Raw genomic sequence first — 25,338 nt, forward strand, 5'->3', positions numbered from 1 at the left:
TTAGGTGCTGGAGTCCTCTTTTCCTTAACAAATCGCTCGTGCCACAGGTCATCACAGATATAAATACTGAATATGGGCAGAATAAACTACGCAGTGTGTCCTGTCTGAATGATGAAGATTACATGTGTTTGGACGTGTGTTGAGAATAAAAGCATGAAACTCTACAACCTCCGGGGGCAACTACTCAACTCAGTCCAAACCAAAGAAGGGAACAGACCATGGGACATAGCTGCAATAATGTTAGCCCTCTCCCGATTTCTTTTTTTTTTTTGGGGGGGGGAAGGGCTACAACTCCATTGGATCTCCGTAATGGTGCAAGTGCGGGAGTGATTCGCTCTCGCAACGATTTCGTCTCAAAATCGTTTATAAATGACAATAACATTTGCATTTCTTACCTGAACTCAAACGTTGTAGATGTCTATGGCATAAATTAATCCAAAAATATCAAGTATAGTCCATATATCGGTTATTTTTCGTGTATGTCACCAGCGAAAGTTGAATTTGTCCGTCATGTTTACTGACCTTGACCGGTGTAACGACGAAAATTGACCCCCGTAGAATATTGACCTGGGGGTCAAATTTCTACGGAAAAACTGACCCAGGGTCAGTATTCTATGACAAGTAGGGTCCTTTTTCTACAGTAGAAAACCATTCCAGACCTGTAGATTTACGACCACCAACACGTTGAAAACTGACCCCATAGAATTTTGACCTCACTGATAAACTACATGTAGAAATTAAAGGCGATACGTTTAGCATTCATGCATTCATGTTTGGTGAATGTCCGCGGGGGTGGGGAAGGGGGGGGGGTGGGGGCAGCGAAAGCATATGAAAGATAAGACAGAACTAAGTATGCGCCTCCCGTTTTACCCTTTTACATATATAACATCACTTTGAACAAAGCGATGTCTGTGTTTATCTTGAAGTACTTGTCAGCTTTCCTTGTGCAGCCCCTTCGCTAAACCTTTTAAGCCCCCCCCCCCCCCTCCCCGAGGTATCTGCATTAAGATGTGCTCGCACGCGCTCTCTCTTTGCATAATGCTCGCTTTGCTGAATACGCTTCATTATCATAGTAGGTGATTTAATAGACAAACATAAACTTAATGACTACCTATTGCATATTTTTAGAAGAAAAGACCCAGAAGACAGATATGAAATTTTGACAAATAAAGCGGATTTTTTAGTATCTGATCTATTTAGCTATACTGAATGTCTGACAACCAAACAAAATATGTCACACCAACAGACTTATCCCGCAGGTACATATAAGACAGAACCTCGCGTGTAAATTTATCACGATTGCACTAACGTTTCTCTAAATGTCTGATAACCTTAACTTTAAACTCTGCATCGCCGCCATTATATGTTCAATAAAGTTGTGTAAGTACAGGCAGTTAGCATCGTTATTTACTTGTAAACTTAAATGTTACCATGGGAGGAGAGGTTTGGAATTCAGCCGCGTTGTTTTAACCATCAACAAAGTGGCCAGCTCTTGTAATTAAAAGCTGGAATACAAATAAACAAAAACAAACACTTTTTTAAATGAGGACTTTATGTCTCAAGTTTGGCTTGACCCAAAATTTTGGCCTGACCTCCAATTTGGCCTGTACAAAAAATTTTGGCCTTTATTTTAATTTCATATTTTATTTACATATTTGATGATTTTATTGAATGTTACTGATTTAAGTGCAATATACATGAATCATCACACTAGATGGCTTTTAGTGTCTTACAGTGATAATTCTATTGAAACATAACAGATTTTGATGAAGTCTTCCTTTGAATTCCAAAGTAATATTAGAATGTAATACTGCCATAGTATTTACATTGTAATATAAGTCAGACTGCTCTCAGTATCGGCCAATACCTAAATCAAATATACCTGTTTGAGAAAAAAATAATTGCAGAGACCAATATGTATTCAATCCAACCTACAGTAAAGGTCTTAAAATGTTTTACGTTGTTCAATGTACTGATATTGAAGTTCATAAATTGTTTCCTAAATACACACATGCATGAAACTCTACTCTAATCATAAGGTTATAATTAATGGCATCTCTGCATCAAATTACTGGAGAATGCAATGTTGCAGTCATTCACAAATGACATTATATAAGACCGAATGGTGTTTACCTGACAGATGCATTTCGCAGCAATGTTAAGGCGTCCCGATGCTAAAATACGGCTTGAAAACGATATTATTTAAATCATCGCAAAACTACTTTGACCGGGGGTATTTCTTAAAATCTATGTTACATTTATTGACACCGATGTTAAACATTATATTTGATGCATTTTTGTGACGTCATATGTACTTTGTAATCACGTGACGGGCGAATCCTAATATTGCAAATGATCTATTTAAATCGCATCGGCGCAGGTGATTAATGACATTAAATCATACATATTTTTATGAAAAATCCTTTGTTAAGTCATAAACTTTGAAGTTCTTGCTTGGGAAAGAAACAGATATTTCGTTTATGAAAGATATTGTTGAAACATTCCACAAAATCATCAAAAAATTGCACATTTTTACCAATCAAAAGCGATTTACAAAAAATTGGGGTAAATGCGTAGGTTTCCCAAGCACGATTCACATTGGTACTTATATTCTCTACCAATTTTACGTAAAATATTCTAAAATTGTGTTGATCTTTCACCTGCGCCAAGCTGGCTTAACATGCATTAAAATTTCTTCATTCGTTTGTTTACAAGTAACAGGGAGAGTCTCCAAACCACTAGTTTATAAATAGTCTATTACTTAAAACGAAGCTTTAAAACTGCCGAATATTTGATACGGGTTTTTAATATCATTTAATATTTAATCGTTTGATGAGATATCGGCGCTTCTGATTGGTCGAAAAATTTCTTTGATACCTGCATCAATAAAATTTTTGCCGGATCTACTTTTCTCAAATGTTCTCATCTAACACTATTTATAGAACGGGAATTTCCAAGATAAACACTGTCAACAAAATGTTAAGTTGTGTCTGTTTTATTGTCAGCAAACAAAATACAACTTTATAAACATAAAAACTTGAAAGTTTAACCTTCAAAAATAAACAAAACACATTATTTGATTCACGAAATAGAAAATTAAGCGTCTTCTCACGATTTCGTCTGCTTGAGATCAATCAACATTTACAGCAAGGCTGGCTGTTCCTTTTCCAGGAATATTATAACGAACATATAGGCCTATAAACTTTCACGGTAACACTGCTGTTCAAATTTGGTAACAATAATTTTTAAATTTACACACGTACATGATCGGTCATCAGAATAAGCGTCGTAAAGAAAAGCTATGAGTGATCCATCAACTCCTTTGGCGCATTCAAGGCGGCTGATATATACCATTTAAGTACATCACTGGCTATCTTATTACCACAACGTTAACAAAAGTCGCTAATACATACTATTCTCTGTCGGCATATCAGCTATTTTCGTCCACGATCGCTTTTCCTTGGATGGTTATGTCCAGTTGCATATTCCAGCGATCTCACATGAAAACTAGTTTTAACACGAGTTTTTCTGCACAGTGAATGATATCACAAGCTATCGCATGTATTTTCCTTTCGTTTTCAATTCAGCTGGTTCAGATTTTAACTCACTATTTGTGTTTAATCCATTAAATTCAGCCCAGTAGCTCTGCATCAGCTGAAGGCGAATCCATTTTGAATATTGTTGCTGTTGTTGTTTTGTATTCATACGCGCCGCTTCATTTACATTATTTACATTTTTGATCAATGACACTTCACATTTTTTTATTTGAAAATGTTTTATTAAATGATAAGAAATGAAGATAATAATTTTTCTATTGATCGACGTATCAAAGAAAAAATTGACCGGAAAACTTTTTCATCAATGCGCTACGCGCATTGATGAAGTTTTCCGGTCAATTTTTTCTTTGATTTAAGAAATGAAGATAATAATTTTTCTATTGATCGACGTATCAAAGAAAAAATTGACCGGAAAACTTCATCAATGCGCGTAGCGCATTGATGAAAAAGTTTTCCGGTCAATTTTTTCTTTGATACGTCGATCAATAGAAAAATTATTATCTTCATTTCTTATCATTTAATAAAACATTTTCAAATAAAAAAATGTGATGTGTCATTGATCAAAAATGTAAATAATGTAAATGAAGCGGCGCGTATGAATAAAAAACAACAACAGCAACAATATTCAAAATGGATGCGCCTCAGCTGATGCAGAGCTACTGAGCTGAATTAAAGGATTAAACACAAATAGTGAGTTAAAATCTGAACCGGCTGAATTGAAAACGAAAGGAAAATACATGCGATAGCTTGTGATATTATTCACTGTGCAGAAAAACTCGTAATAAAACTAGTTTTCATGTGAGATCGCTGGAATATGCAACTGGACATAACCATCCAAGGAAAGGCGATCGTGGATGAAAATAGCTGATATGTCGACAGAGAATAGTATGTATAAGCGACTTTTGTAAACGTTGTGGTAACTAGATAGCCAGTGATGTACTTAAATGGTATATTAGCCGCTTGGAATGCGCAGAAGGAGTTGATGCATCACTCATAGCTTTTCTTTACGACGCTTATTCTGATGACCGATCATGTACGTGTGTAAATTTAAAAATTATCGTTACCAAATTTGAACAGCAGTGTTACCTTGAAAGTTTATAGGCCTATATGTTCGTTATAATATTCCTGGAAAAGGAACAGCCAGCCTCGCTGTAAATGTTGATTGATCTCAAGCAGACGAAATCGTGAGAAGACGCTTAATTTTCTATTTCGTGAATCAAATAATGTGTTTTGTTTATTTTTGAAGGTTAAACTTTCAATTTTTTATATTCACAAGGTTGCATTTTGTTTGCTGACAATAAAACAGACACAACTTTACTTTTCTTGACAGTGTTTATCTTGGAAATTCCCGTTCTATAAATAGTGTTAGATCAGAACAGTTGAGAAAAGTAGATCCGGCAAAAATTTTATTGATGCAGGTATCAAAGAAATTTTTCGACCAATCAGAAGCGCCGATATCTCATCAAATGAATAAATATTAAATGATACGTCGATCAATAGAAAAATTATTATCTTCATTTCTTAAATGAATGAATTCTGTACGTCTAGCATTAACAGCAGCATCTATGTAAAGGACATGTGCGGTATTATACTGGTTTGATATAATTCACTTTAAACGTTGAGATACATTTCCTGAGAACTATCGACAGGAATGCAGATCGTGACGTCAAATTTAATTATGACGTCATATCGTATGAAGTACTGACAAGTGACTTTCTACATATCGCTGTAAAATCCATCGGGAAGCCTTAACATGCCCGCGTTTGCCTTAAATAAACTTTATAACTAATCAGATTTATAACGAACCGTCAAGTACATGTACACTGCAGTGCTGTAACCCCGCCTCCCCCCCCCCCCTTTCCCAACTTTCTGTATGCAATATGCAACACGTTGATGGTGACTTCAATCATTTTGGAGAACTTTTGACTATTTGATACTGTACAGTCCTTGTGTATTAAAAGTAAATTTTGCGAGAGAGAGAGAGAGAGAGAGAGAGAGAGAGAGAGAGAGAGAGAGAGAGGGGGGGTATGGGCATTGTTTACTTGTTATATAATATATAAACCATATTCACTTGAAAGAGGATAAAGAAAAAAGAGAGAGAAAAAAAAAAACGCAATAAAGAAACAAATATTATACTACAGTACTTCAGCTTATCACATATTTTCGCGATAGCTTTCGTACTCCTATATTTTTCGGTCAAAAGCCTTTCTGTTATGACAGTTTTTAATTCATGTATGTTTGGATTTGCGTTTCCTTTATATTTACGAGAAAAGATATATTGCTTCACAATAAGAACTACCAAGTTAAAACATACATTTATAAATTTCTCTATTTGTATATTTTCTAAAAAAGACCTGATTGTTTATCAATTGTTATCAACAAATCAAACTGTCTCAAAATCGATTCTTTAGCAACAGTCCATAATTCTTTTACTACAGTAGATTCATAAAATAAATGATAAATACTCCCACAATCTATTTTACAGAAAGTGCACACAGGAGACTCTGCTTTTTTTTTGTTTTAAAAAGATATCTATTTCTCGGAAATATTCTATGAAGAATTTGGAATTGTAATCAATGTAATTTTGATTCTTGTGAAGATTTAAAGTGTAAATGTTTAACTAAAAAATTTTGATCCATGTTTCTTGTGCATAGTTATGAGCCTTTTCTCGCAATTTAGATTTAGATGTGCATGTTTCTCTCTTTTTATCTAATAATAAGTTGTACATAAGTTTGCAACGTTTACAATTACTAGTAAACAGTAGGATATGATTAGGAATAACAAGTCATATTCTCTTATGATTTGTGAATTCGGTATGTATAAATTTTTGTGCAATCTGGTCCTTAAAATTACATCAGTTCTTTTATCTCGTTTTTACTTATCAACAAATATATCTCAATCGATGTTATACTTTATTGCCACTCAGTTAGAGATCACTTTTCGAGATAGGTAACAGAAACTGCTAAAAATGAGTATGATTGTCTGGGACACTTATATGAGAAATCCAAGTAAAGTTTAAAGTTATGTAAGGATATGTCCGTATTATTTACTTGATTCAAATGTCGTTTTAAGTGCCAGAGTTATTTAAACAATAAAATGCTTACATGTACAACAGATATCGATTTTAAATTCATGCATTATCATTTGTAAAGTATTCTGTTTCTTGTGTTCGTCTAAATTCAAAGTTTTGGGATTGGTAATGTTTATATGATTTTAAAATCAAGCATTGCATACTTAAAATACATTCTTTTTAAGCCTGTTGTAACAATAAAAAAATAATTGTGAAAAATGTCCAACTGGGATGGAGCATGCAATCGATCGCGGATCTAAGGGATGAGGAATTCAAACTTATTAAGGTCACTTATTAAATTTACCTATAATAGGCCTCGACTTCCACCTCCACCTCCACCCGGATAAAATTTTCAGATTTCACGTATGTGATGAGATGACTATGTGTCTATTTCTGACCAATGGTAAATAGTTAATATCTTATTGTGATAGAGACCATGATGAATAATTTTCTCTCCCCAGTACATGTAAATTTACAGGTATCAGTTCCTGTTTACAATAAGTACGATTTTTTTTCGTTTAGATTGATATTGTTCCTATCCAGTCATGGTTGAACAATGTACTTTGGTAAAGGAAATTTATACATATATCTTTTCTTTTTCATTTTAAAAATTAAAAAACAAACTGAAAATAATGACGAACGGCAATGACAAGTGATCAGAAAAGCGAGCTAAAGCGGCTTATTCGCACAAGTTTAAACGATAAAAAAAAACCAAGCACCAAGAAGGCAATGTAATCCCCCCCCCCCCCCATCACCGTACAAATATCCCTGTATCCACCCTATGGAAAAAAATGGACCCAAAACAAGTAAACATAGAATATGTAATAAAATTTAGTCCATATTCTACGGAGTCATTTTTCTACAACCCACACGGAGAAATATGACCCTAAGGCCATTATTTCTACGATGTAATCCAAGTATTCTAACACTGAATAGGTCATTTTTGACCCTCGGTCAATATTCTACGGGGGTCACTTTTCGTCGTCACATCGGTTTTATTTTGGGACAGCCAATGAGAATTCAGGAGCGGATCTTGAACTGAATATAGGAATTCCCATATTTTAAACATACTTAACGCGGTAAATATGAATTTTCCATTATATACCATTTCCTTAAATGATGTTTTAGTGATATAACGAGGTAAAATCGATTATTTACACTGACATTCACGTTATCAAGCCCATCAAAACTCCAAGCGTACATCCCATAAAATCATGCGAGAAGTGTCATGGCTGCTGAAAAAGACGACTGGTAAACATGCTGATGTGTTTTATCTGGTTTTGATTTATATACGGTTAATTTGTTCAACCTGAATTAAAAAATCATTTTATCTAAAGGAAGTCAAATATAAAATCGATCTTTTCAGACCGAGGTCAGCCGCATTAAAACATTAATTTTGCACCATTACGGAGATCCTGTGGAATTGTAGCCCTTGTAACGAAGAATTTTGACCCGGGTTGAAAATTGACCCGGGGTCATTTTACAACGTTGAATATTGAGACGAAGGGTGTTGAATAAAGACCCTAATCCGTTGAAAATTGACCCGCATCTTTGAATTTTGATCATGAAACCGGTTCAAAATTCAACAGCAAAGAAGCAAAAATAAATGAATCAATATTTATAACTTGAGTTTATGTAATAAAAAATTATCAGTTTTTACATATTCATTCTTTAGATTTACATGTTTATCGTTCAAATTGGGGGGGGGGGGGGGGGGGGCAAAAAAGAGAAAAATGAGACTTCAATGATTATTTTTTCGAATTCACATATTATCCCAGGCCTTTAAATATGTAATAACTATTTTATTCATAATAAACTTTTTGCGTATTGCTGTTTTGTGTGATATCTATATTTAAAAAAAGATGTTTATTAAGAATACATGTATTTGTATACATGGTTACACGTTAAACTATTCAATTCAATAACACTCCTTTTTTTTAAACTCGCTGGATAAGTGTACAAATATAAATGGTTAAGAAAATTACAATACGTCATATTGTTTAATTGTGGATTTACATTCACCCAGTAAATTGAAACTTTGATATTGTTCATTGCAATATTTCAAGGTGGGTGTAAATACAAAATTTACATTATGTCATATTGTGAGTTTTTGTTTTTGCACCCACTGAGTTTGTTAAAACTGCGATTATCTGAATTTTATATTCACACCCATCCAGCCAAAGCAGTTTACAAAATGATGATAAGCTAACAAGTACTCTTTCATGAACAATGCTGTAGTAACTATATATCTCGAAAGCCTATATATTTTAGTGTTTTATTTGTTCCGTTAGGATAACTTCTGATGAAACTTAATATCATCAAATCGCACATTTTCTAGGCATAAACAATTCTGCTTCATGGAATCGGTAGAAAGTGGGCAACCTAATTTTTAAAAGATGACCATAAAATAATTTTGCTTTAATAGTTTCTAAATTGCTTTGATCACAAAAATTTAACATATTTACTAACAGTAATTGATTTTGTCAATAAATTGGTAAATTACATTTTTTATAGAAATATATAGTAGAAGATCATACAACAGCGTTGGAGTAGATGTTTGACCTTCCCATCATAGGCACCTACATTATTAATTTATTTAAACGGTTTTTTTATTGAAATTCAAATGGATTGGATAACAGACATAGTCTACATGTATGTAGACCCTTTCAAACATACAAAGTCAAGAAGTGGTGTTATAAAATGATCTATGATCATAAGAATATATATATATATATTACTAGTTGACAGAATATTATTGATATTTTGTGTATATAAGACAAAGGATTTTTGAATATCAAAAATTATCTGAACATTTACCATATATGATTGTAAGACATATTGTTGGTAGACATGTTCATTTACACCTACATTAACAAACCTATCACCTTCATTTATACTTGCAGAGATACAAACATAAGAATGAGATTTTCATGATCCAGCACTTTTGAAAAGAACAGTAAATAAAAGGGAACTACACGTATATAATAAGTAAGTAAACATGTATAATACTTAAATATGTTTAAGTATTGTAACTTAAGAGAATCAAAAACGCTTGGGAGCTTTAATATACATTGTAACTATAAACATGTGAAACAATTTTACAATTTTATTTATATGAAAAATCAGAACTACCATAAAATATATACTTAATATGAAAAGGTACACTAATGTCAATAAGTTGTTTAAAAAGTTCGTCTCTTTGTTGAGTGTATCTTGGGCATCCAAGAAAAAAAAATCACATTTCATTCAGATTCAGTCCCACAGTATGAACATCGACTCTTATCATTTAAAAAATCCTTAAATAAGTAAGCATTTAGATTACTAACTTTATTCCGTAATTGAAGTAAAATAATATTTTCTTTCATATTACCTAAACTGAAGTGTTTGTAAGCTTTTGGTATATTTTGATTTTTAAGTTTTCACTTAAAAATAGATTATGAAATTTTCGTTACTGCATGAAGACTATTCAAAGCTATTGTAATTAGAAGTCCGACATAGTGGTAGAGAGTAAAAAAGGTCATTCGACTTAAGATTATATGCATGAACAGTTGAAAAATATGACTGAATTAAATCTATCATGTATTGTGATGCTAAACCATTTATAATCTTGCAGACTAGAATTAGTTTATCTTAATCCCTTTGAGATTATAAGGTTTCCAAACCAAGTTCACTATATCATATGATTTTAGAAGAATTAACTCTCATCCCTGTTAATGTCCTGGTTGCTTCAATTTGTACAGTCATGTTTAAGCACTTCGGAGTTTCTTGATACAGTTGCCCCGCACAACATCACCATATTCCAGTCTAGGTCTGATAAAAGCCGAACTTTAACAAGTGTTTCTTATGGTGGCATATCTCTGCCCCTTGTGTGCAAGTTATTTTTCTATTAATTATGTCGACATGCAAGGTAAATATGTTGACATGCAAGATAGTTATGTCAACATGCAACATAGCTATGTTGACATGCAAGAAAACTGCAATCAAATACGAGTTATAAAAAATCTCAAATATCGCCAACATGTGACATCCAAGATGCTAGATACGCTACCTATTGATGTTAACATGCAACTTCTTTATGTCGACAAGCAACTTTTTTATGTCAACATGCAAGATAAATATGCTGACATGCAAGATAAATATGTTGACGTGCAACATATTTATGTCAAAATGCATATAAGTTATGTTGACAACAACTTTTAAATTGCATGTCAACATATTTATCTTGCATGTAAACATAACTAAGTTGCATGTCGACATATTCATCTCGCATGTCGACATAAGTAAGTTGCATGTTGACATAAAGAGGTTGCATGTCGACGTAAATAAGTTGCATGTTGATATAAATAAATTGCATGTCAGCATATTTATCTTGCATGTTAACATAAATAAGTTGCATGTCGACATAAAAAGGTAGCATCTTGCATCGTGGATGTCACAGGTGGGCGATATTTGAGATTTTTTTAGATTTTGTATAATTCATTTCTGATTGCAATTTCTTGCATGTCAACATAGTTATGTTGCATGTTGACATAGTTATCTTGCATGTCAACATATTAATCTTGCATGTCGACATATTTGATAGAAAAATAACTTGCAAAAAAGGGGCAGAGATATGCCACCATAATTTCTCTATCAATAGTATGCTTGAGAAATCTTTATCTATTCAACTTTTTGCATGCCTTTTCATATGTACCATTAATATGTTCAGATCAACCATCCTCTGACTGTACAGTCATGTAAATGTAAGACTTCTTTTTCAAATCGAATGTTTACATTTTTACTGTAGAGGGCATTTATTTTTAATTATGAGAAAATATATGACGTCAGTTGCCTGCGTTTCTAATTTACAGGTAAACAATAGAATTGAAAACTTAAAATAATAGAGATAAATTGTATTTTTTTAAAAGAATTATGACTTTGCACATGCAAAAAAGGTTGGATGGTGCTTGAAAAATAGTTTATCATGCAAGTTTATGAAAAAACTATTGTTCAGTCGTATAAAATAAATAAAAACTGTTGACGACTTGTTGGATAAAAATATGACAACCATTCATTTATTATTTTGACAAGGAAATATTCTGACTTCTTCAAATTAAGCACAGGTACCTGACGTTATATCATTTTTTCTTAATATAAATATATATACCCGTTACTTAATATAACAGTATAGAGGTTATATTTTTTATTATTATTAGAAAAACATACAATGTCAGGTGCCTGTCGACTAAAGCTCTCGGTTGAATTGCCTGAAAGGTAACGAGAACAGTCAATATTCGTTAGTTTTATTTATCAGAGATTTTGACAAGTTTAAACTTTAAATTCTGTCACATGAGGGAATAAAAATCAGTTCTGTCAAAAATTATTATAGCCTGACTTGCCCGTTCCATTTTGAAACAAACGGTCATCTTCTTAGCTTTATTTACATAGTATTTTATTAATAAATTAATATTATATTTTCAGTATCAAATTTAAACGATTAATCAGACAAATAGACCTAAAATAAATAAGCCAGGTCCGCATATGTATCGGACAGCATGAAAATTTTAAAACTGAAACTTTCGAACATGTGCATGATTTTACATTTAAATCGTGTAGAGTAAGTTCCAGTTCAGATCAAAACTTTGAAGTTGGGGTCAATTCTCAACAGGATCAATTTTCAATGTGTCGTGGTCAAAAGAGTTAAGAAAAATCATTCTCATACCGTATAAATTTCACGATTTTGGTCTCAATTTTCAACGTTGAAAAATGACCCCTCGGGTCAATATTCAACGTTGAAAAATGCCCCCGGGTCAATTTTCAACCCGGGTCAATATTCTTCGTTACACCGGCTCAGGAGTACTTCTTTACAGAAACGATGTATTAATCAAAATCTCATGAGTTTAAAATATGTAATTTGATAAATGTAACGGATATCATAAATGCAATTTAATTATTTGTTAAAACATAATTACTTACTTGCAAACACTTAAATGTGTTTTGAATTTGCTGACTAACAAAATTTTCACGTTTGATTATATTCAAGTCTCAAAGTGCGTTTTACGATTGTTGATTATGTTTTAAAAGTTCGTTTTTTACAATGACCTACATGTATATATATATATCAAGTTTTGCTATATAAAACTTTTCATAGTCATTGGCTTATTCTTTTAATATATGTTTTACAATACCTACTGATTTTAACCATCCGGTAGCTTTATTAGGATTTAACTTTTATTGAAATAATTACCCACGTTATAAATAATAATTTTTTTGTTAAAATGATTCACCCATAATAGTATTTATGTTGGGATTAATTGATAACAGAAATTAGAGTCGATATCATGCACCTTATATGACAAAAATATTTACCTAATAAATTGCAGAGACGTGCTCAAGATTAGTAGATATAATGCACTTTGACATGATAATGATAATTCAGGACAAGAATTAGTGCCCATTTCTTTCAATTTCGTAAACATTGTTGTAATCAGCTAATATGTCATGTATATAAAAGCCTGGATATTTAAAGACATTTATAAGATTTTTGATGATTAAGATCATAAGTGGCTTTAATATGAGTATCCAAATATACATTTGAAGGCCAAAATTCTCATTTATCAACATTAATTGCAGAATATGAAGATGCAATAAATATCTTGTTTTACTAGAATTTATGAAAATTGGATTTTATTTAAACAAATTATCGTATTATCGAGAAATATCTGCTGTGCTGTGGCACCAAAAACTTGTGATCTTGTAAAACTTTTCTCTGGCAACTTTAAAAAACAATCATCCTCTCTTCCGACCTAATGTTTAAACATTGAATCTAAAGATGGCCAATAACCAAACTTTACATATGAAGTTTCCTAAAGTAACTCACACAAAGTCATTAATTAATCAATTTGCTTATTGAAAATATCATTGATAAAATTATACGACTTGATCATTTATTTTTGTCTTTTAAATTTTTCAGTTTTCCAACTTGAAAGTTACAATTTTAAAAATAAAAACACAAATGTTTTACCAAAATGTAAGCACAAAGTTTAGTGTCCAAATTAAATACATGTATAAGTAGTCAATTGAGTACATTTGTAAATCAAGTTTGTTTTCAGTCAATTGTTCATGTACAATATATTTGACACATGTACATGTAATATTCTGCATACAAGAATTATTTTAGTAGAGTCAAATCTAAAAAATAGATCTAAGCACAGTTAATTTGTTGTCACATAATGGCATACATATTATAATTTTATGCACATACATATAAATATATTGTGAAATATAAGTTTTCTGACATATAATAAATATGAACATTTTATCTATTTGCAATATGAATATATACACATTTCTTTACATAGCATGTGGTCATATAATTCTATACAAATAATACTTTAATGAACATACATTATGACGTAAATATAGTTTTTTGCTATAAAATAAATATGACCAGTTTATCTATATACAATGTATGTACACGGTTTGTTTACCTTGTATATAAACACAACCGTTTATATTTAATTATCTACCCATATTGATTTTACAGATAATTATACACAGTTTGTTTACATGTAATATTGTATTTTTTTCACTTTACATGTGCCATACTCGGTCACAAAGAAGTTGTCTCTGGTGTCTACACATAAACCCCGTGGTTCCTGTAAATTGCAGCTGTTAATGTACCGGAGGAATTGTCCGTTCTGATCCAAGATGTGGATACGGTGTTTGTACCTGTCTGCTATCAGGATCTGACCCTGGCTGTCTGTTGTGATGCCGTGTGGACTAAATGATCCCTTGGTAGTAGAGGGAGGACCATTGTAGGTAAAACGGAGTTTCCCGGCCTGATTGACCACCACTATTGCACCTGCTCCACGGTCAGCCACACAGATATCTAGGTTTTTGTTCTCACTGATGTATTTAGTGTTGTACTCACCAGATGAATAGAGAGGTTGTCCTTTGTCATCGTACTGAATACTTTGTTTCTCTGTGGAGCCAGAGTAACACACAACTTTTGATTGTTCATTATCATCACTGTCCATGGCAACCAGGAGGTCACCAGAGGAGGTACTACAGAGATTGAGAGGTACCCACCCCTGTAGTCTGATTAATGTCTTTATCTTCTTATTCTTCATTTTGTTCACAGTTCCATCCCAGTAATCAGTATAAACTAAATCTCCACTCATTGTCACAGCAATGTCCAGTGGATAGTTCCCTGATTTGGTTTGTACTGACTTCACTAGTTCCCCCCTCAGGTTGTACAGTCTCAGGATTTTGTCATTACCACACACCCACATCTCCTCATCACTCAGACAGGACACACTGCGTAGTGTATATTGTCCATACTCGGTGTGTATCTGTGTGATGATCCGTGGTTCATCAATAAACGGTCTGTCCTGGAGAGAGGACTCAGCACCGGGAGACTCTACTTTGTAGGAGTATTCTTCTGTTTTGATGGATAACGCTGACAGAGAACAAAACTGTTGATAAAGCTGTTCTTTGTTGATATGTCGAGGTGTAAAACTTGGTAAGGACACTGTGAGTTCAGGAGGCAATCTTCTGAATTCATCATTCCTGGATTTGTAGGCAGAGACACGGCTGACATCGTTTGAGTCTAGTAACTTCTTCAGATCAGCAATGCTCTGTGTTATTTCAGAAATGGTATGTTTTATTTCATCTTTTCGTTTGTTAAGGATGTCCAGGTGTTTGGTGACCATATCTTTGAGATCAGATTTCAGTTTTTGTATAATCATGTTTATTTCTCTGTGCCAGATGTCTCCATGTCTGTCGATTTCTGTTGTTAATTTTTGGGAGTTTTCATTCAGAGCAGATTTCTGGACTGGAATAATGGATGCAATCTCTTGGTATTGAGGAAAAATGGATTTCTCTAGTTCTTGTAAATCTTTTTGAATGATTTCTTTCTTGCTGTGAATGTTTTTAGTTATTTCAATAAATATATGGCCATAGTGTTCTTTAGAGGAAGCACATAATGTACATACAGGAATGTCACATTGTTCACAGTAAAGTACACATAGTTTTGTGGAATGTTTTGGACACTTAGGAGTAGATCCTCTCTTTTCAAATGGCAGCACTTTGTGTTCTTTAGATAGATCAGAGAGATGTTCCCCCACACAGGCTTTACAGAGATGTATGTGACAAATGTCACAGTACATAGATGGGCTTGGGGTCTCACAGAGACGACACCGTAACACATTCTGGGCCCAATTACGTGAGGGGTCCATGCTCAGATTCTTTGATTTATGTTCTGAAAAAAAAATCAAAGATAATAAACTAAATGTCTCATTGTGGGATCTAAATTGTATGCAAGATATAGACTTAAGTTAAACAAGAAGCCTAAGGCCTTAACAGTCAGCTGAGTCTAATCGAATTCTGTTTAAGATTCACAGAATCGCAACAGAATAATTTTGTTTACATAACAAAGAAAAATAAACTGATTATTTTAGGCGCAAATATAGTTTTCAAAAACAGGATTCCTTTAAGAAATAAATACAAGGTTAACTTAAAAACTTTCGTGAGATATTAACCCCCCCCCCCCCCACAAAGATTATCAAATAATGTAAATAAGTCCAAAAACGTTTCCTAGTAGATTTGATCACGTGTTAACTAAGGTCAAGTAAAACTCGACAACATTGTCAGAACAATGGCAAACAAATAACAAAAAATTACCCACAGGCCTTGAAGGTCACCTGAGTACCAGAGCTCTTAGATGGACCTGTCAGGGAATCCAATCTTTGCATTTCAGAGCCTAAACCTTAATCCGAGAATCCTCGGATTATATAAACCCTATATTCATTTTAATTTTTTTATAGGACACACAATTATATTATATGTAATGCATACAACATGCATAAGTTTAATGCACAGCATATAATGCATAGGGAATTTAAGTTTTCAAGATAGAGTTAAAAATGTACTAGTAAACTTGTTAATGGACAGCACATATCCAACGGCCATTGGCTTCCCCATAGACTCAAATTACCTAAAATACAATACTGTAAAACCAATCTTTGCTATACAATTTCTAAACTTATCTGTCTTGTATTTCCCTTTAAGTTTAAATCACCTGTCTCTTCATTCAGTCAATCAATGGTGATTCAATCAGTGTGTGCAACCAGAAATCTTGTGCATGGATCAGGCTGGCAGAATAGTATGGTAGATGACACAGACCCTGTACCTGTATAATGAAGAAGATATATCTATATAGGTCAAATTCTTGTCATAATAAACAGAAAATGATTGAGACTTTTTTTTTAGAAATACAAAAATTTATATTCAAGCTTTCATAATTGCGCGGGTTCTGACGTTTTTCTTCAAGTAAATTATTAAAATCGTTAAAAAAGCCAGGAAAATGTCAGATATTTTGGACTAGTAACGCCCATGAAAACTCATACCTTATTTCTTAGATAATAAAGCAAATGTGCTGCAAGGATATCTTTGGACAGCAATTATAATAGATCCTGATAAGCCCATTGGGTTAAAGGACAGGTGTCACAGTATAATTTTCTTCTAAATACATTCTCTCTGAAAAAAAAATAATAAATCAGTTCATAACAATTTTCTCAAGCGACTAGTATAAGATAAGAACACACAGCTCAGTTAAGTGTGCTGGAAATCCCAGCTGCAGCCGATCTCCGAGTTTTGCCGATCTTTAATGAGATAAAAAAAAACCTCTGTGTTATTTGTCAGAGACGACCTAGTCAGCAATCGATTACATAGTAAACAAAGCGATGAACGAGAATTTTTTTTTCAGGGGATACTGAATTTGTTGCCAAAGATGTTTTTGAGCCTTCAATTTGAAATGAATCAGCATCAGATTAAAGTGAATTTATTAAAAACATGATTTTATAGAAAAGTCTAGCTGTATGAACCCTCACCCGAAAACAAAGAAGTGAGATTATAGAGTGTACAAGAATACATGTCGAATCGTGGGTTAATAAGAGTTTGTGAGAAATTTTGGGTACATAAGATACCGGTAATGGAAAATTATCAAAATAATAAGTACATAAATTACACTGAATCTGAAAATTCTGAGACTGATAATAGCAAATTATCATCCTGTCAGTCAGATAAGCAACAACTTCATTACAGATTCTCAATATCAGTTAAAAGTAAAGATGGAAATATGTTTAAAATGAACAGGTGCCCACCTCATCTGTGATCTATATTGATCCAGTCTTGCTGATCCAAAACATTGATTTAAATAACTAAAGTTTAATATTTATCTCAATATTTTTTTCTTATTCAACTTTGAACAGGATGAGTTAGATTTTTATTGTACAAGTATCGCATATATAGTTTTGTATGTGCTATTGTAACTAGGTTTTGACCCGTGCGTGCACGGGTTGACATATTACATATGATATCGGACATTCACGAAATAGATACATCGACACACCGCATTGTTGACATTTACATGTATATAACCAAGATTTAAAACTACAATAATGCTATTAATTTAACTCCATCTGCTTAGTTAGAATAATATGTGTCTCGGGAAATGCCTTTTATATACCTTTAATGTTGCAAACAAATTGCAGAATCGATGAAAAACGAATTTGGAGAAAATTAATGCAGCTGCATTGAAAAAAAACAGTCAAACCATTTATAAAAAACTATTTTGAGGCTGTAAATATCTTTCATCTAAAAATTTAATTCATATTAATGAAGAATTCAACACTTTTTCCAGAGACTTAAATAATTTTATTTTATATCTCTAACTTTTTCACCAACGTTTTTTACTCGCTTCAAATTTACACACCATGTTGACATTTGGAACTCTCAGGATTTTTCATATTTAATGCACTGAGTTAAAGTTACCTCCCGTATTTCCTTTGATGAATAAAATATATAGCAAATTTTTAATGAAAATTTACATGTATTTGTATTATCGTTTCTGAGTTTATCCATGCAAATGTGATATTGTGGAAACATAAACTAAAAAGCCTCCCGTGATTTAGCGTGAATGTAATGCGCATGCGCAAGATTGTAAATTTGAAAAAATCCAGATGAATTCCAGATTTTTTAAAGGAATTTTCGTTGATTATTAATTAGCGAAGCTTGATTGAGAAAAAACCCCAAATTGGTTATCTCCAAGTACCAATGATGTTTGAAATATAGAAAACAAAAGACAGTACTCTTCCGATTTATCGGTATTAAAGCCCAAAGTCAACAGAGAATGAGTCATAGACAACTAAAAAGTACTACTTAAAATGATCGTTATAAATTATTAAAGAAAAGATTAAATTCCCATTGATATTAAAAAAATTTAAGAAGTCTGAGATTAATACATTTCTAAAATTTGAACACTATGTAGAAAAATATTGATTCAGCTTTAATTGAATATGAAAATCGATGATTTCTTTCATTTATATTTCAGTCACAATTTAAAGTCTTGCATACATTAAAATGGCGTGGTATTATATTCAGACAAATGATGAATGCAACAACTCGTACATATCATGTTGCTTAAAGTAAACAGAAAAACCAAAATGATATCAAATAACACACTCAAAAATGAAATTAAAAGATGTTTGATTTGATAATATTAAGATTAAGGTAGACCCCTGATTTTGTGGACCTCAAGAAATTTACATATTTGCTCACATGTACTAATATTTCTGGTAATACCTCTTAATTCCAATCCTTTAATAAGTCCAATAAACTTAATTATTGTTTAGGATCCGGTTACATATCTGGTCATAAATACTAAGTCTCTATCACTAGCACTTATTATGTATTGACAAAACAAAATCTTTTCTTTGCCAATAATGATTTCATATTTTTGTGGGCTTTAACATTTGGGAAATCCAAAATCTGATACATTTTTTCCAATATGAAGTAGATACATGTAGGTCAAATTTAATTTAACAGCCATCACTATTTTTAGACGGAGGCTGTATAACAGCCTCCGTATATAGTGATTGTCATGCCTGTGATTTCAAATAATGAGGATTCCTTTAGCACCATCTAGCGGTGGACGAAACAATGAATGATTATGAGATTCAATGAATAAACATGGTGTGCTTCTTTGTCTCTACCGTATATCGTTCGCGTATTATCAATTAATCTCCCACGGAGAGGCATGGTGTTCTTTACAGCTGCACCCCTCCGCATCTTTTGATTCTTAACCTGCTACACCACTGCATTTTATATTGTGATTGTCATGCCCGTGACGTCAAATAATGAGGATTCCTTAAGCACCATCTAGCGGTGGACACAATAATGAATAATTATGAGATTCAATGAATAAACATGGTGTGCTTCTTTGTCTCTGTCGTATATCGTTTGCATATTATCAATTAATTTCCTGCGGTGACATATCTCTCTTAACAGCTGCCTCCAGTTCCCTCCCGCAAGTGATTTGGGAAGTCGGTGTATTTTACAAGCTGATAAGAGTGTCGTGCGTGAAAAAAAGGTAGAATTAACAAAAAATCTTGTATATAATGCTAACAATAGCTATAATATATATCATTAAAACTGGTACCATATAACTGAACTTGCGTTCTCTGCAGATTCAAAATAAATAACAAAATTAAGTTCATTGTGTTTATTGTGTCCATAGTCTTAACGAGAGAGAGAGAGAGAGAGAGAGAGAGAGAGAGAGAGAGAGAGAGAGAGAGAGAGAGAGAGTTTTTCAGTTATGAAAAAAGAAGTATACGAATTAAACTTCACAAACGCAGTATATCAATCTTTAAATCAAACATCACAAACAGTGTAAAATACATGTACTTCATTTTTAGACAAGTTCTTTTCTATTTGCTTGAAATCAAACATTACAAACATGTACAAAACTTCATTGTTAGGTATGCTTCCTTTCTCTTTACTTGAAATCAAACATCACAAACAGTGTAGAATACTTTATTGTTAGGTATACTTTCTTTCTCTTTGCTTGAAATCAAACATCACAAACATGTACAAAACGTCATTGTTAGGCATGCTTCCTTTCTCTTTACTTGAAATCAAACATCACAAACAGTGTAGAATACTTTATTATTAGGTATACTTCTTTTCTCCTTACTTAAAATGAAACTTTTTCCCTTATCTATGAAGGAACACATGTTGCACCTCGCACGTTGATTTGATTGACAGGGGTAACACGTGGACTCAGACTGAACTGCATGCTGGATTCAACCACAATGTGCTATATTCTTTTGTAGATTTTATGAATATATGATATTAGTATATTTCAAATGAATGTACGTAATATTACGCCTTAAACACTCTCTCTCTCTCTCTCTCTCTCTCTCTCTCATAATAAGAGAATATCTCAATATGCGACACTAATTAATCAAGAAACTCATTCTGTAAGATAGAAAAGGGGAGGGGGTGTTTTTTGGTTATATAAAATAATTTGCAATTTAGATCCCATCTTTTGTCGTCTTGAACAGGTGTGAAAATCTTGGGTTTGCAAATCACTCTGCATAGGAAATAATAGCGACTTAAACTAAATATACACAATAAAAGAAATGTGTACATAATAGTGTGTATTTTTTGAAAAGTAATTCCAGTTGTATACATTTAATAACATGTACAGTTTCCCATGTTATTTTGTGATGCAAAATAATTACACTTTGTGTATAATTAATAATACACAATCAAACTTGTTCAGTGTTTTTTGTGATTGTGTCACCTTCCTTTAAGATTCCGGGTAGGTGAAAGGGGTAACAAATAAAGATACTCGATAGAGTTCTACTAGACAAACATGATAGCAATTATGGAATATATAAATAGAATTGAAGTTGAACCGTTCATATGCAAAATATTGATCTTTACAAAATTCAACTGGAGATAAGTTGAATGCAAACATGTACAATCTAAACTTTCATATCTTGACGACTTTGCTATTACATTATAATACGTAAATAGTTAACTACGACTCTACAAACCTCTCCAACTCAACATGGCGGCATTCCATCTTACTCTCCTCCTGATCTGGCCGTGCCTGCTTAAAATCACGTGACTTGTTTAAGAAATCTGGGTCATAAAGGTTCTACGTGATCTTGGCATAATCCTGTTATTTACTTCGCAAAGTAAATAAGTTAGACGTTGTTGACGTTAACATCAAATCTATCTGGAGACCCGTGTACTCTGTTTCTCTCTTTCACTCTTTCTGTGCCTAATATCTACTCTTCCCAATATGTCATTTCGACTCCTGTCTTTTTCAGTCCGTACAACTTGTATTTATTTGTTCCGTGAAACCCAAACGGCTTAATAATGTAGATATAGATTTAAAGAGTATACAAAAATTTAATACCGACACAAACTCATTAAATAATGTGAAGAAATTGGAATGTATTTACATATGTAACGATTTTTCAAGTTACAAATAAAATAATCATCTAATAATTCGCGAGTTCGCTTACTAACGTTTTTCTACTAATTGTTAGACCATTATTAATCACCTAATTGTCTACGGACTTTTCCGTTTTTTCCCGATTACAACAATTGCAAAGAGCACACGGCGGGTGTGACCGGTCAGCAGACGATGCTCACTCCTCCTAGATACCTGACCCTACCTCCAATCTAATGGAGGTCCGTGTTGGCTCAAGGTTTGTATTTTGACCCTCACAAACAAATCAGATCATCAGCGTTTCGTTTTTCCTATCATGACATTTTCCCGATTTTGACATTTAACTCGGTTATGACATTCCCAATTCTAAAAAGGAGCACACGGCGGGTGCGACCGGTCAGCAGTGGATCCTCACTCCTCCTAGGCACCTGATCCTACCTCTATCTTTTTAAAGGTCCGTGTTGGTCTGCTTTGAATTGGTATTTTGTTTTATGGATTTTTGAGATGGTTGACAGTTTGTTATTGTCATTTTTTATTCGCTTAGGTTTCCTTCATAATAATCAAGTAATAAACAACAAATGCAACAAGGCCTGCGACTACCAATATAACACGCAAATATTATTAAGAATTTACTAGGGCTTACTTTGGTTTTTCGATTAAACAACTAACAAAGAATCAAATTGCAAAAGTCAACCTCTAATCAACTAACTGTAGACTATGGGTTTAAACAAACAATTCTGTTTGCTACCACTCTGCTTCACAACCAATATCAATTCACCAATCCGCGGTCAGTCAAAAGTCATCAAGCTTTAAGACACAATCAAAGTCACAAAAACACTATTAAGTCACCAAGACACAAGTTGCAGAAGCAGGGTTTAGAAAATAAGAGTTAAGTGGTGGACACGCTTTGGCGGATCCAAGTTTGTATATATATTTGGAGTGGAATAATATTGACTAATAACGTAACGAGTGAAGATATTTTAACGGGAATTTATTTTAGAGTTTACATAGAAATTAAAGTTTGACAAATCTTGAAATATTTAATTGAACCAATTCATTTCTTGAATGCGCGATTTTAGTTTTTATTGAAGATCGTTCCAGAACGGGGTCACCAAGAATGCGGGTTGATTAATTAACGTACGCCATTGTGGAAAGTGTAGTGCAAGTTCATTAATATGCATCTGGCAGATACCTTGGATTGGCAACTTTAGCTAACAATTACGAACAAATATGCGCATGTCCTCGCGACCTTAGATTACATACATTTTAGTAGTCTCGTATTGATTTGTTAAGCATAAAATACCAGATTGCCTCGACAACTCTACTGTATATATATGAATGCAATATGGATATGTTACATTAAAAGTTTAAAATTTATCAATTTAAACTTAACTATATCAGTTTATAGTTAAGTTTAAATTGAAATTTTTTAAAACTTTTAATGTAACAGATAGATGATGAGCGTACAGAACGATGACGGACTCCTACCACATTTATTATTCAAAACAGCCTTTAATCTGAAATTAATTATTTTTTAAGTGCTGCCAATTTTTACTTATTTTTACGAGTTTTATAAATCCGAAAAAAAAAATTAAATGCGTAAATTTTCTCTATTGGTTGGGAGAGAAAGAAAAAGAGAGAGAGAGGGGGAAATTTTTTGAAATGGAGTTGTCTGTCCTTTTTTTTCGCGGTAAATTGAACTGAGACGAGCACATGGTGTAGATCAATGATGAAACCCAGATTAATAGGAATAAGTAAAGTGTATATCACATATGAAATAAAAGTAAATGAATAAACACAATCATAATAATAAGGACTCGTTAACAGAAAAACGATTTTCTGATTTGTATGTGTGTTAACTGTAACAAAGTCACGGTGAAATCCCCCCCCCTTTTTTTTTTACCAGAGATGATTTTAATTTTTACGGACATGTCCAATTCGTAAAAATATTACGCGTAAAAATTCAAATCGCCCTATTTTAAGACAAATTCGTAAAAAATCACAGCAGTAAAAAATACCCTTTTACGGTATTGACATATAGAAATTAATTTTTAGAATGTTTTAAAAATTATAATGAAATTTGACTTAGAGAATGAATTTGAGAAAAGAGATAATCACGCATAGATATGAGATTGAGGGCTGGCATTAAATAGATAATATTTGATTTAAAAGATGAGTTTTCAAAAATATAGGTTAAGAAAACCATTTAGAAGAAAATAAATACTCGCTTGATGAAGAACCTCCACGGGATATTATCTAGTAAATGCAAGAAAAAAATCTAAAAATTGAGCTTTATATTTTAGAATTCTTTTGTTAGAAAGAAAAAAACGTCAATCTCTGATCATCTTTAAACTTTTTTTTTCTGATAACAAATAACAACATTAAAAAATGAAGCCACATGCATGCAATTCACCACAGAATCCATTTTGAAAATGCCATCAAGATGAGACGTCTTTAAAATTTGATCAGTGAGATTTTTTTTTTGGTAATGAATGAACACCTTTTTAAATGTCTATTTCGCAGGATTTCAAAATACCAGGACTGTTTGTTTCTTCAATATTTTCAAAGTAAAAACTCGGTAAAACCTTTTCAAATGGTTAAATGTTTAAACCCTCCCCCCCCAAAAAAATAAAACACCAAAAAAACCCACCAAAACACTTAGATTGTTAATACTTATAGTGAGCGCAGCTCGCCGGCGCGCAGCGCCGGCGCGAAGCGAGCTCTACCGGCAAGGCGTGTGTGAATAGAAAATTCGGACTATTTGAACATTCATTCAACGGATTTTTTTGGCGTCAGTAAATCGGACCAGTAATGCATTGTTTTAATCGTCCCTGTAATTATGGTTTCCCATTTCACACTCTCACGAGAACAAGATAAAAGACTATGTACATGCACTGTAAATAACACAACGCCAATTTCCATTACTTTTAAGACTAACGGAGTTATCGTCCTTTCGAGTGACGTCACAATGGATTTCTTACACATTGATCCGACAGAATTTTTCGGAGTCAGTAAATTTCGACCCACAATGCAATTCCTCAATGTCGGCCGATCTCACTAGACTGGATACCATCTCGCGAGAATCAAAGTAAAACTTTTGAGAAACAGATAAATTGTGTAATTTCCAGAACATCATTCTTTTTAAGTGAACAAAACAGTATATTTCGCGTAGTTTTTTTCTAGTGTGTTTTCAAAGAGACAGTCTACACTTGACCGACGTGAACTTTGACGTCACAATAAGGGGAAACTACTCTAAGTAGTAATTGTAAATCAGCTAAAATATAAATACCAAAATCTTCTCAAAATCTTGCAGAGCTAACGAATCGGGACATTTCTTCAGAGATAGGAAACAGCTTTAACTTGCTCTCATTTGGATGAATGCTCACATTTATTGTATTCACTATATTTACGGTAATTTCCAGGAA

At 32.9% G+C, this 25,338-nt stretch overlaps 2 protein-coding genes across 2 annotated transcripts in view; both read right to left on the reverse strand.

Moving 5' to 3' along the window:
* LOC117683192 (E3 ubiquitin-protein ligase TRIM71-like) overlaps nt 1-25,338 on the reverse strand; it is a 182,662-nt gene that overhangs the window by 65,460 nt on the left and 91,864 nt on the right. The gene's annotated exons all lie outside the window — the stretch shown is intronic.
* On the reverse strand, nt 14,028-21,770 carry LOC105334343 (tripartite motif-containing protein 3-like). Its single transcript, XM_011437740.4, has 4 exons — nt 21,510-21,770; nt 17,016-17,145; nt 16,688-16,798; nt 14,028-15,868 (listed from the first exon to the last, which is right to left on the reverse strand). The coding sequence occupies exon 4, from the start codon at nt 15,843-15,845 to the stop codon at nt 14,172-14,174; it is 1,674 nt and encodes a 557-aa protein (XP_011436042.3). The 5' UTR covers nt 15,846-15,868; nt 16,688-16,798; nt 17,016-17,145; nt 21,510-21,770; the 3' UTR covers nt 14,028-14,171.

This window comes from Magallana gigas, chromosome 4 (genome assembly GCF_963853765.1).
Source record: "Magallana gigas chromosome 4, xbMagGiga1.1, whole genome shotgun sequence".
Classification (NCBI taxonomy): Eukaryota; Metazoa; Mollusca; class Bivalvia; order Ostreida; family Ostreidae; genus Magallana; species Magallana gigas.